Below are 12,415 nucleotides of genomic sequence, written 5' to 3'. Positions count from 1 at the left end.
ATTATTGCAACTGCAGAGCAAGCACATGAGTTCCCTAAACTCAGTCCCCCAGCAGCCTTGCAGCATTTCTTATCAGAGAGCTTAGGACTTCTGTTACAACGTGGCAGATGATGTACGCCAGGCAGACCAAATCCATACAGGAAACTTGGTCATGCTATCACAACAGTTTTGCAATTTGTATTTATTACGAGATGTGTGCGCTGAATTCAGAAGTAGTGAGTCCGCCAAGACCTTGAGATTTTAAAAATTAAATTAAAATATTTATCATCAAAATAGAAGATTTCAAGCACATATAAGACTACAATTACTTACTACTACAATAATTTCTAAAATTCCTAATTAACCTGACCCCCAGCTACACGCCCTTTTAGGCAATGGTCCAAAATAGATTTTAGATTTAAAACAGAACCAGCAAGTTAACAATACCCACTTGACAGTGGAATTCCAAATGGCTTTTCCCCAACTTCCATTTCCATTTATATAGTAGGCTTATGCACAAATGGCAGGAAGCGTCATTAAGGCTATTTCACACACTCCTGTTAGATCTTACATGGCCTTCTTCCACCTAGCCTTTCATTCTCCTTTATATATGTTTCTCTCTTTTTAATATGTAAATTCTATTGTTCCACATGTTTTTGAAATTGTATCTTCCTCGTAATATAAAAACTTTCATGTTGCCAATATTGTCAGTAACCTTTGGGAAAAATAAACACACTCCTTAACCTTGCTTATCTGACTAGGTAAACAAACTAAGATCCCTTTGAAATCCAACAATCCCTTCAAACCTTACATGCTAAGCCAGCATCCACACTTACTCATTAGCATGTCAAGCACTTTGCTTCTTTTGATGATTTCAAGCTTCCAGTCTACTCTACTCCAAATGTAATTAAATCATACAGACAGGCCCAACTACATTTATCCCATAAACCTACTTCACAATAAACCAGAAAAATATTATGAAAATTATTATACTTTCATCACGCTTCACTTTCTGACATACACACTCTGAACTTATTTTCTATCTTTCCGTGTCTCACTGGATCCCTGTTGCTAGGCAACAGCACATTTTTTTCTGCTGTATGTTTTTTCCCAAAATCACTAAACTATTAACTCCTTTGTAACCCATCTCTTCGCTTTAAGTGTGTAAAACCTCATTAAAAATGTATAAAAACAAATCCAGAAAACCTGACCTTTTTGCTATGAGGCCCTCCAGGCTTCCTGGCACCAAGCTTACAAAAAAACTAAATGAAACTGAAACCATATTCCACCTTCTTTAAAATGCAAATATAAATATAAATTAAACTTAAAGTTATACATTGTTCTGAACACCTAACAATTCAAGCATCTCATATAGAGAATAATCACTGGGAGAAGCTTTGGAGTACGTGTCGGGCCATATTTCAGCATACATGGCTTTTTTCAGGAGTGACAGGGAGCAAATTGAGATAGAAGGAAAAAGAAACGCAGCAGAATTTTTAGCAGTACCTCAATAGCTGCTGTACAAGTTGAACGAGTGGTAAGCTTTGTTTCCCCGAAGACTCATATATGCCGGTATTGATGAGATCCTTATCCAGCGGTGTTCTGCTCCGATGGAGCGTTGAAGCATTGGCTTCCTGTTCATCTATCTCCTTCTCTTTCTGTGCTTCTTTCTTAGCTTCTATGTCCTAAAAAAAAACGTTATTTAACAGTCAAGAACACAAGCCTTGCCTGTTTGATACTCACCCAAAGAAACACATTTGCTTGAATGAATCAGTAATACAAAATCAAATTATTGCGATGCTAGATATCTGAAATAAAAAAAACAAAGTGCTGGAAATATTCAACAGATCAGATAGCATTTGTGGAGACAGAAATAAACTTAACATTTCAGATCCAGGTCATCAATCAGAAACGTCAACTTTTGTTTCTCTCCCCACAGATGATGCCAGACTGCTGTGCACTTTCAAATTTTGTTTTAATTTACGCTTGACTTAATGTTATGTGCGGCTATAAAAAAGATAATTTAATGCATTACATAAGCACTCACATTCAGATTCCATTTGAAGATATGCAAATTTGAACAAACTGTAGTTTGTGTAATTTAAACCCCCTTTTTTCCTTAATGTCAGGAACCAGTTTATGGCTCATTAGTCCAGCTTCTTATGAATGAGTTATGTAATAGAGACCCTTAAACCTTTGTTTAGTGTTTGTGAAGTGTTTTCAAGAAAGGAAGGATAGCTGAATGCAAAAAATAGTAGTAGGCTATATACACCCTGCATCATCAATAAGATCATAGCTGATCTTTAACTTCAACTCTACTTTCCCTCCCAATCCCCATATCCCTTGATTCTAAGGAAAGAGACACACAGGAAAGAAAGAGGCAGCCTGAAGAGAAATAAAGACATTGATGTGGATCAAAAGAAAATTTTGAAACAGAGGCATACGGTAAAGTTGGACAGTCAATGGAAGTGATCCTGAAGAAATGAACTATACCTCTTTAGATCGCACATGTTATGGAGAAAAATATTTAAAATGCCATTCACCAATTGATTATGTTAATTAATCCACAATCAGTTCCATGACAGTGTCTCACATGGAAAAGCAAAAATGGCTCTTATCCTGTGGATTTAAAATAAATTATTCAGGGGTGTGGGCTTGCTGGCAAGGCCAGCATTGAATACCCACCACTAATTGCCCTTGAGAAGGTGGTGATGAACAGAGGTTGAAACGGTGATTGAATACAAGAGGTGGTGGCATAGTGGTATTGTCACTGGACTAACATTCTAGAGACCCAGGGTAATGCTCTGCAGGCCTGGTTCGAATCCCACCATGGCAGATGGTGAAATTTGAGTTCAATAAAAATCTGGAATTTAAGCCTGATGATGACAACAAAACCATTGCCGATTGTCTGAAAAAACCCATCTGGTTCACTAATGTCCTTTAGGAAAGGAAATCTGCCGTCTTTATCTTACATATGACTCCAGCAATGCGACTGACTCTTAAATGCCCTCTGAGCAAGGGCAGTTAGGGGTGGGTAATAAATGGGCTTACAGGTTAAAATTTTGCCCAGGTGCCCACACTCCATGGACGAATAAGAAAAAAAATGTTTTAAATACAACTGAGTGGCTAGCTGGGCCATTTCAGGGGCACATTGCTGGAACCATATTGACTGAAGTCATATATATGCCAGACCAGGTTAAGGATGGCAGTCATGATTCCCCAAAGGGCATTCATGAACGAGATGGGTTTTAATGACAATTGGTAGTTTCATGGTCACCACTATTGATACCAGCTTTTTATTACAGATTTAATTAATTGAATTTAAATTCCCCAGCTGCCATGATAGGGTTTGAACTCATGTCTCCAATCCTTAGTCCAGGAGGTCTCTGAATTTCTAATCCAGTAACAAAACCACCATCTAACATACCCCCAGTCACAAAATAATTGAAGGCAGTCTGAATGCAGAAATGCTTTTAAATTTAATTGTTTTTACCTGGATTTCAGCTGTAATTGCAGCATTTAGTGCCGACTCCAAGCCTCCATCCGCCATCAGACTGCTCACCAAAAGATCAATCATAAATCGGCGACCTGGACTTACATTCATTTCATTCCCTGAAACTTAATTTCAATAAAATGAAAATAAAGCTGAATATGCATCAGAATTTAATAGGTTTAAATTGTTAAGTCTTTGCGTAATGGTCTTAATGGCCCAGTGAGTTAGTTTTTGGCCTTTCACCCATGCAACTTTGGTTCAAATCGGGCCCGGAAGGTAAATCCCAACAATGTTTTGTGGGAAGTAAAATCCTGGCCCCAATTTGGCAATAACCGGCAACCTTGTCAGAGAAGACATATAGGTGCACTACTGAAATCAAAGTTGAGGAACATTGTAATGGCAAAATAGATGAGAGCTTCATTGTACATCATCAGAACATGCTTTAACTGATCTGAGACCTACTGCTAGGGAATGGAACGGAACAGTTTCCATTTTCAGCACCAACATTCCTCGTAAGAAAAAAATTCACCACCTTACCTGCATTAGGTAGCAATGCCGAGAGGGCTCTAGCTCTTTCTTCTGCTGTAGGGAGCAACACAGACCAACCGCTCTGCAACACAGCCTGTGCAGATGATTGTACTGTATTGAGAACTCCAGCATTGCTGGCAAGAGTCACCACAGTCTGTTTCAAGCTATTCAGCAGAACGCTGCCTATGCCCAAACCAAGGCATTCTGGGTCAACTTGATGGCTAATAGCAGCATGAAGCTAGAATAGAAGATGAAAACAAATTTCATATAATAAGACTAATAAGCTGCTATATTCTCTCTCCCCTACATGCACATTCCCAGCTTTAAAAGGCAGACAAAATTATATTTAATTTAAAAACACTAATTCCAGTCAATCCATTTGTCCAGTATATAGACAAGGCCATGCATAGCTGGGAAGAACTGAAATTACAGACAGTCATGGTTATGGATGCGTGACTTTACAAGATAGTTATGTTTTAAAATGCCTCATTTAACATAAGATGAAACAAGAATGTTCTGGATAGCAGGGTATGGTGCTTATACTAAACCTCTGCCTGGAGACAGACCCATATGATCTAGTCATCAAGGGGAAAGAAATCTAAACCTATTGAAAATAAAGCAACAGTTCTCGCACCTTGACACAGGAAGAGAGGCAGTTGTTTTTTGGAGACAGAGCGGCCCAGAGGGGGCAGGTGGCAAGGAAGCTTTTGCTGTGAAAAGCAGGAAAACACTGTTTTTATGTTAGTAACTAAGCACGATGCTGTTAAGAGCTGGTTCTCTTTTTGAAAAGCAGAGGACGGAACAGGCAGGACATTTGGAGGTTTAAAGGAACAAGGATCCATCAAGATATGCTTTGCTGGTGGAAGTCAGTTCTGGAATACAGACTAAATTAAATGATTTTCAAAGGACACAGAGATTCAACCTGGAGTGACAGGGAGAAGGGAGCCTGCTGGAAAGCTTGGAGAAACTTGGGACTTGGTACTTAGCTATTAATGCTGCATATCTGCCAGAAGCTTAGTGCAAAGTAAAATAGTTTCAGAACACATATCTTGGTTGCTTTAGTTAGTTAATGCAAAAGTACCTTTTCTTTAGTTTGGTCTGCTAGTTGTCTATTAATACTTAGTCTATGTTGATTTTAGTCTGTAACAGTATAAGCCTCAAAACATGAAATCTTGCCCTGCATTTCTTTCCCTTGGTCACTGGGAAATTCACCTCTTTTTTAAAAAAGTTATTTGTCTCTACAGGGATTGTAGCACCATTTAACTTTTTTTAAAATTATATTTTGGAATTGAATTCAACAATGATTTTTTTCTTGGAATAATTTCAATCTTGATGAGCTACCTTTATCATTAATAAAAAGTTAAATCATAGTGAGTTGACACACACAACTCTTGATTTAGGTGCAGACATCACATTACCTGAAGCCTCAGTAGGTTGAGTGTTGCTACGGCCATACATTCTTTCTCCTGTGGTGGAGGCCAATCCGAACTACCATCCATTCCTTCACATACTTGCCGCAACAGCAAATCCAGTTGCTCAAATGTCATCTGGCAAACATCCACAACAAAGGGTACACGAAGGCCAATTGACCATTCTGAACACGAAGACCAAGCAAAGCTCTAAAGCAACAGAAAATAATTTTATACACAAAGCCAACCAGGGAGCAGGCTATACTAAATCTGACATTGTGCAATGAGATAGGATTAACCGATAAACTCAGTGAAGGCACCCCTAGGTGGCAGCGATCAAAATATGATTGAATTTTACATTGATTTTGAGGGAGAAATGAGTACAACCAAGACTAGCATTTTAAACTTAAATAATGGCAATTATGAGGACATGAAAGCGAATCTAGCCAAAGTGAACTGGCAAATGAGGTCATGGGATAGGTCAGTAGAGGTTCAGTGGCAGACATTTAAACGGATATTTCAGAATACACAGAATAGATACATTCCAATGTGAAAGAAAAATTCCAAGAGGGCCCACCATCCTTGCTTAACTAAGTTAAAGATAGTATCAAACTTAAAGAAAAAGCACATAATTGCTCAAAGACAAGGGGCAGGTCAGTAGATTAGGAATAATATAAAGAACAGCAAAGAATGACAAAAAGATTAAGGATGAGGGAAAAATTTGTATGAGAGAAAGCTAGCTAGTAATATAAAGATGAATAGTAAGAGTTTCTTTCTAAACTTAAGTGAGAAAAGCGATAACAAAGGGAGTGTTGGTCCTATAGAAAGTGCATCTGGGGAACTGAAAATGGAAGGTAGGGAGGTGGCATTTGACATAAACAGGTCATTTGCATTGGCCTTCACTATAGAGGGCACAAGTAACATCCCAGAAATAGCTGCAAATCAGGAAATGGAAGGAACTCGGGAAAATTACAATCACCAGGGAAATGGTATTGAGCAAGTTGTTGGAGCTACGGGCTAACAAATCCCCGGGTCTAGATGGACTTCACTCCAAGGTCTTGAAAGAAGTGGCTAGTGAGATAATTGATGCATTGGATTTCATTTTGCAAAATTCCCTAGATTCAGGGAAGGTTCTATTAGATTAAAAAATAGCAAATCTAACTCCTTTATTCAAAAAAGGAGACAGAAAACAGGAAACTACAGGACAGTTAGCCCGAGATCTGTCATAAAATAAATTCTGGAAGCTATTAGTAAAGAAGTTATAGCAGAGCACTTAGAAAAATTCAAGTCAATCAGCAGAGTCAACATGGTTTTGTGAAAGGGAAATTATATTTAACCAATTTATTGGACTTCTTTGAAGGAGTCACATGTGCTGTGGATAAAAGGGAACCGGTGGAATTACTGCACTTTGATTTCAAGAAGGCATTTGATAAGGTGCCACATCAAAGGTTATTGCAGAAAATAAAAGCACTCAATGTATGAGTAACATATTGGCATGGATAGAAGATTGGCTAGCTAACAGGAAGCAGAGAGTTGGGGTAAATGGGTCTTTTTCTGGTGGGCAAGGTGTGACGAGTGGTGTGCCACAGGAATCAGTGCTGGGGCCTCAACTTTTCACAATTTATATAAATGACTTGGATGAAGGGACCGAAGATATGGTTGCTAAATTTGCAGACAACACAAAGATAGGGAGGAAAGTAAATTGTGAAAAGAACATAAGGAGGCTACAAAGGGACATAGATAGGTTAAGTGAGTGGGTAAAGATCTGGCAAATGGAGTATAATGTGGGAAAATGTGAAATTGTCTATTTTGGCAGGAAAAAATAAAAAAAGCTCATTATCTAAATGGTGAGAGATTGCAGAGATCTGAGATTCAGAGGGATTGGGTGTCCTTGTGCATGAATCACAAAAGACTAGAATGCAGGTAAAGCAAGTAATTAGAATGTTATTGTTTATTGTGAGGGGAACTGACTACAAAAATAGTGAGGTTATGCTTCAATTGTACAAGGCATTGGTGAGACCACATCTGAAGTACTGTGTAGTGTTGGTCTCCTTATTTAAGGAAAGATGCAAATGCATTAGGTGGTCAGAAAAGGCTTACCAGACTAATACCAGGAATAGGCGGGTTGTCTTATGAGGAGAGGTTGGACAGGTTAGGCTTGTATCCACTGGAATTTAGAAGAGTAAGAGGCTACTTGATTGAAACATAAAAGATCCTGAGGGGTCTTGACAGGATGGATATGGAGAAGACATTTCCTCTGGTAGAAGAATCTAAAACTTTGGGTCACTGCTTAAAAATAAGAGGTCACTCATTTTAGATAGGGATGAGGAGAAACTTTCTCTCTCAGGGGCCATGAGAGTTTGGAACACTTCCTCAAAAGGCAGTAGAAGCAGAGTCTTTGACTATTTTTAAGGCAGAGGTAGATAGATTCTTGATTTACAAGGGGATGAAAGGGTATCAGGGATAGGCAGGAATGTGGGGCTGAGGTTACAATCAGATCAGCCATGATCTTATTGGGTAGCGGAGCAGGTTCGAGGGGCCAAGTGGCCTATTCCCGCTTCCTAATTCATATATTCGTAAGCCAAATTGTGCAGCTGTAACACTGTTATTTTACTGATATATAAATTATAATTAATTCTTACAACTCAAGGTTTAAACCACTCTTGGCTCTTTCATTGAGAAGTCCAAAGGAATAAATGACACGCATTTCCTGTAAAAAAAAAGCTACAAGCAGCTTCATCATCCACGAGCTGGAAAGTGTTGAAACACATGCCAATGCTGCTGATCACTGGCAGCTAACCAGCTGAGGGTGTGCACATCAGCTGAGGACAAGTCAGGCTCAGGTATAATGCTCTCTATAGTCAAATAACATAATGACATTCACCAAGAAATGATGCCACAAGAATGATGGCCACTCGGACAATGTCTGGGAAATGCAACCTATCTAACTGTAACTCAAATATCAAAACTTTTAAGAGAAAGTAAGTGGCAAGAAGAGAAAAAACTTAATTTGATGATTAACATAATTTTTCATTGAAATTGGGTGAAAATGTATTACAAAAAATCCCTGCCATTAGTCTTAACAAAGCTTGACCTAAAAATCCTATTAAAATCAATTCAAAACATGCAAGAACTCCATTTTTTTTAGGGGAATAAATAAATTGAATCTTGAGGTTTGAGATTGCCACCAACTCTTCTATCAGGGGTCATAGGCTCAAGCTTATATATGAAAAAAAGAGCACAGGTGGATTAGGTTTAACTACATTACACAAAGTGGTGAACATGTGGAACAGACTGCATAGCAAGTGTGGAAACGATTCAGGAAGAATTGCTTAAATATTTCACAGCATGGTAAAATGACTTTTTTTTTTGCTCTTTGGAACCAGTCAGACAGACTACAGTCCTATACTTTCCCCATTCTCCCTAGACATGTCGTTTGCTTGGACATGAGACAAAACTGATATTATTCATCTCCTGAAAGTGATCCCACAATAACGGCTAGTCATGAAGCCTGAAGCTAACTGTACTGCATCCTTGAGTTAAGTATTACGAAATAGTGTCTCCAGACACAATTTTATTAACTACACTGATGGATGTTTCTTCTCACAGTTCAAGTGAATACTGCATGAATATATCATACTCTCACCAATACTGAAGTCCTACTGCCAATATGAAATAGGGTGTAATTTAAATTTTAAAATAAATCACCTCAGGGACAAGTGTATATTTGGAATTTAATGACATTTTACCTGAGCAGCCCCACAAGCAATCCCAACGATGTGCTTTGTATCAAGGCCTGGCAGAGCAGCTGGTTCTGGTTTAGTTATCCTCAGGGTATCAAAATGCTGACACTGATCATTGCTGCCCCAACTATGAACTTCACCATCTTCAGTCAGTACCATGCAGTGTGTGGATCCAACAGCTACATCAACTACTTTTTTACCTGCAAATAAATAAAAATAATCCTCAAAACAAATCTTTCAGCATCTGAAGAGGGCCTATGTATATACATATAGTTCCAAATGGAGTAGAGGAAATCAGAATAAATATACACCCTAAAAACCCTGAAGATGTGCTCAGGGGAAGGCACAAAAAACCCTTCCCCCCAATGCCTGATAAGTTAAAAAGAAAACCTTAGGTAAGGCACAAAAATGAAAATATGCTCACAGATGTGAAAATTATAAATACATATATATATTTGTCCAAATAATTCAAGTACAAATCTGTGAATCAAACTGTTGCCTGATTAAATGTTTACAAATAATTTTTCTTGCCAGGCTCTGTAGTGAGCTGCAAAAGCTGAATCATGCACTCGCACAATGCCAGGCGTTTCCCTACTTCTTACCAAACTGAGCAAGTAGAGAACAAAAATATGCACAGCACATACTATGCTGAACAAATGCTCCAGATCATACCACACAAAAGTTTACAGACAAAAAGGCTATATTAAAAGTATTTTGCAAAAACTGTTGCAATCATTAATTTAGAAAATAAATGAGAAATTTGCATACAGTTGATCTGCACAATGTTCCTTCACCTGTGCTAGATCTAAACTCATGGACATGAGAGCCAAAGAGCTAACAAATTAAAGCAGATTGATGTGCATGCCTCTCTATTAAATAAGAAAATAAACCATGTATTATGCCACTAAGTTATATAATCAGGGACATCCCTAGCTTAATCCCTTGTCTGCAACAGTCAGGGCAACATTCAGTTGCAACAAAAAGTCAGAATTTTTCTCAGTTAAAGAAAATAGAATGACAAACATAAATTACATTTAAATAGCACCTCAACAAGTCCCAAAGCACTTCATGACCAATTAAATACTTTTAAATTACAGTCAATGATTATGTAGGCAAATGGGTGGCCAAATTACACACAGCAAGGTCCCACAAACATCAATAAAATAAATGACCAGATAATCTATTTAGCATTGGTTGAGGGATGCATATTGACTAGGCCAATAGGAGGACACCCCTGCTCTTCTTCCAATGGTGCCACAGGATCATTTATATTCATCTTAGAGGGAAGAATGGGACTTATGCTGGTCTTCTAACCAACTTTGACAGATTTTCCCCTCTATCTTCCCCGGTCTGTTGAACATTAGCTAAAGCCGAATTCAGCAAATAAACATTTTAATATTGCTCAATGAACAATTTTTTTCTGGATTTACCTACTTGCATGAACAATTGCTTTCAACATTTCTAGTATTCTTTAGGCTCAAAAAGAGTGATTTTCAAAACTGAATACATTGACCTTGCCCAGTCACACTCTGTATGCACTCAGTGAAATTATAGACTCTTTGATTGGTGATATTTTTCCCTTACCCAAATGTTTGTATTATCCCAATTCCAAAGGGAGTTACTGAACAGCAATCAGAAGCAAGGCCCCTCCCACAAACTTGTTAATACCAACTCTACCTACCACTGAGATTAGATAATTCAATACAGACCAGAGCTCAAACCTGGGATCTTCATGCTCAGTTACTCACCAGTTTGTCCACTTTAGCCATTAGGAATGCAAGTTTATTTTCAAAGTTTTGAGAAAATTCTATGTAACAAGAGCAAGTTGCATGTACATAGCCTTCAACATTGTACAACCGCCTAAGATGCTACACAGGGGCGTTGTTAAACAAAATTTGAAACCAAGCCACATAAGGAAATATTAGAACAGGTGACCAAAAGCTTTGGTCAAAGAGGTCAATTTTTCAAGGAGGAAAGAAGCAGAAAGCTGGAGGAACAAAATTCCAGAGCCAAGGTCCCTGGCAACTGAAGGCACAGCCACCAAGAATGTGCAAGAGGTCAAAATTGGAGGAGTGCAGAGGTCTCAGAGGGTTGTAGGGTTGGAGATAGTCATTGAGATAAAGAGGGGTGAGGTCATGAAAATAAAGATTAGAGTTCAAAAAAAGATATTGCCAGACTGGGAGCTCATGTAGGTCAGCAAACACAGGGGTGATTGAGACTTGGTGCGAGTTATGATACATGCATCAGAAGGTGGAAGATGGGAGGCCAGCCAGGAGACCACTGAAATAGTCAGATCTAGAGATAATGAAAGCATGAATGAGGATTTCAGCAGATGAGCTGAGGCTAAACAGTACTAACCCTGAAGACACTCCAATAATTTGGGATATCGCACATGCTCTTCAGTTCCATGTCCAAGTCTTTGGGTATCACCCTTTCCCCAGGTGTAAATCTGTCCATCTTTTGTAATTGCAACTGAAAACTGGCTGCCACAGCGCACTTTTATAATATCAAGATCTTGAAGTTTTTCGATCAACTTAGGGGTTTTACAGCCGTCACTGCCACCTCTGCCCAATTTCCCATAGTCACCATCTCCCCAGGACCATACTTGGCCTGCACAGAAATTAAAAGCACACATTAAGCTCACATGCCTTCCTTTTAGAAGAAATTGTTCAAGGAACATCATGCAGTATCCACAAAAAAACTTTCAAAGTTAAATTTTATTATACAAGGATAACAGCACTGAAATAGAGTACATAACAACAGCTACAGGAGATACAGCGCAGTTTCAAATGTTTTCTTATAAGTAGTTTCTCCTGTTTGCCAAAACTGTTGATAAAATATGAGAAGGATTCAATTACACATAATAGATCATATCCTTAACAAGTACATCTCCAGACAACGACCAAACCTTCAAAAGAAAATTAATTCAGCACACTTCCTCAAAATCAAAAAAGTGTTTCTGAAACCAGTATACACAATGTACAAGTATAATTAGTAGGTCAACATATTTATTTTTAATTTATTTGTTCACAGGACGCGTTTGTCACTGACTAAACCAGCATTTATTTCCCATCCATAATTGCCCTACAGAAGGTGGTGGTGAGCTGCCTTCTCAGTCCATGTGATGTAGGTGCACCCACAGTGCTGTTAGGAAGGGAGTTCCTGGGGTTTGATCCAGTGACAGTAAAGGAATGGCAAAATAGTTCCAAGTTAGATTGCTGTGTGGCTTGGAGGGGAACTTGCAGGTTGTGGTGTTTCCATGT

General features: G+C 38.5%; 1 protein-coding gene across 9 annotated transcripts in view; it reads right to left on the bottom strand.

The window, feature by feature from the left end:
- The window catches only part of herc2 (HECT and RLD domain containing E3 ubiquitin protein ligase 2), a 246,039-nt gene that overhangs the window by 157,787 nt on the left and 75,837 nt on the right, over positions 1-12,415 (bottom strand). For all 9 annotated transcript variants that reach the window (XM_078545139.1, XM_078545142.1, XM_078545137.1 and 6 more), the window contains exons 14-19: positions 11,511-11,762; positions 9,159-9,352; positions 5,419-5,619; positions 4,010-4,238; positions 3,473-3,597; positions 1,486-1,664 (exon numbers count right to left, since the gene is read on the bottom strand). In XM_078545139.1, coding sequence (XP_078401265.1) covers positions 1,486-1,664; positions 3,473-3,597; positions 4,010-4,238; positions 5,419-5,619; positions 9,159-9,352; positions 11,511-11,762 — 1,180 coding nt within the window. The remainder of the gene's footprint in view (positions 1-1,485; positions 1,665-3,472; positions 3,598-4,009; positions 4,239-5,418; positions 5,620-9,158; positions 9,353-11,510; positions 11,763-12,415) is intronic.

Source organism: Cetorhinus maximus, chromosome 7 (genome assembly GCF_964194155.1).
Source record: "Cetorhinus maximus chromosome 7, sCetMax3.hap1.1, whole genome shotgun sequence".
Classification (NCBI taxonomy): domain Eukaryota; kingdom Metazoa; phylum Chordata; class Chondrichthyes; order Lamniformes; family Cetorhinidae; genus Cetorhinus; species Cetorhinus maximus.
This window is presented reverse-complemented; position numbering and strand designations above follow the sequence as displayed.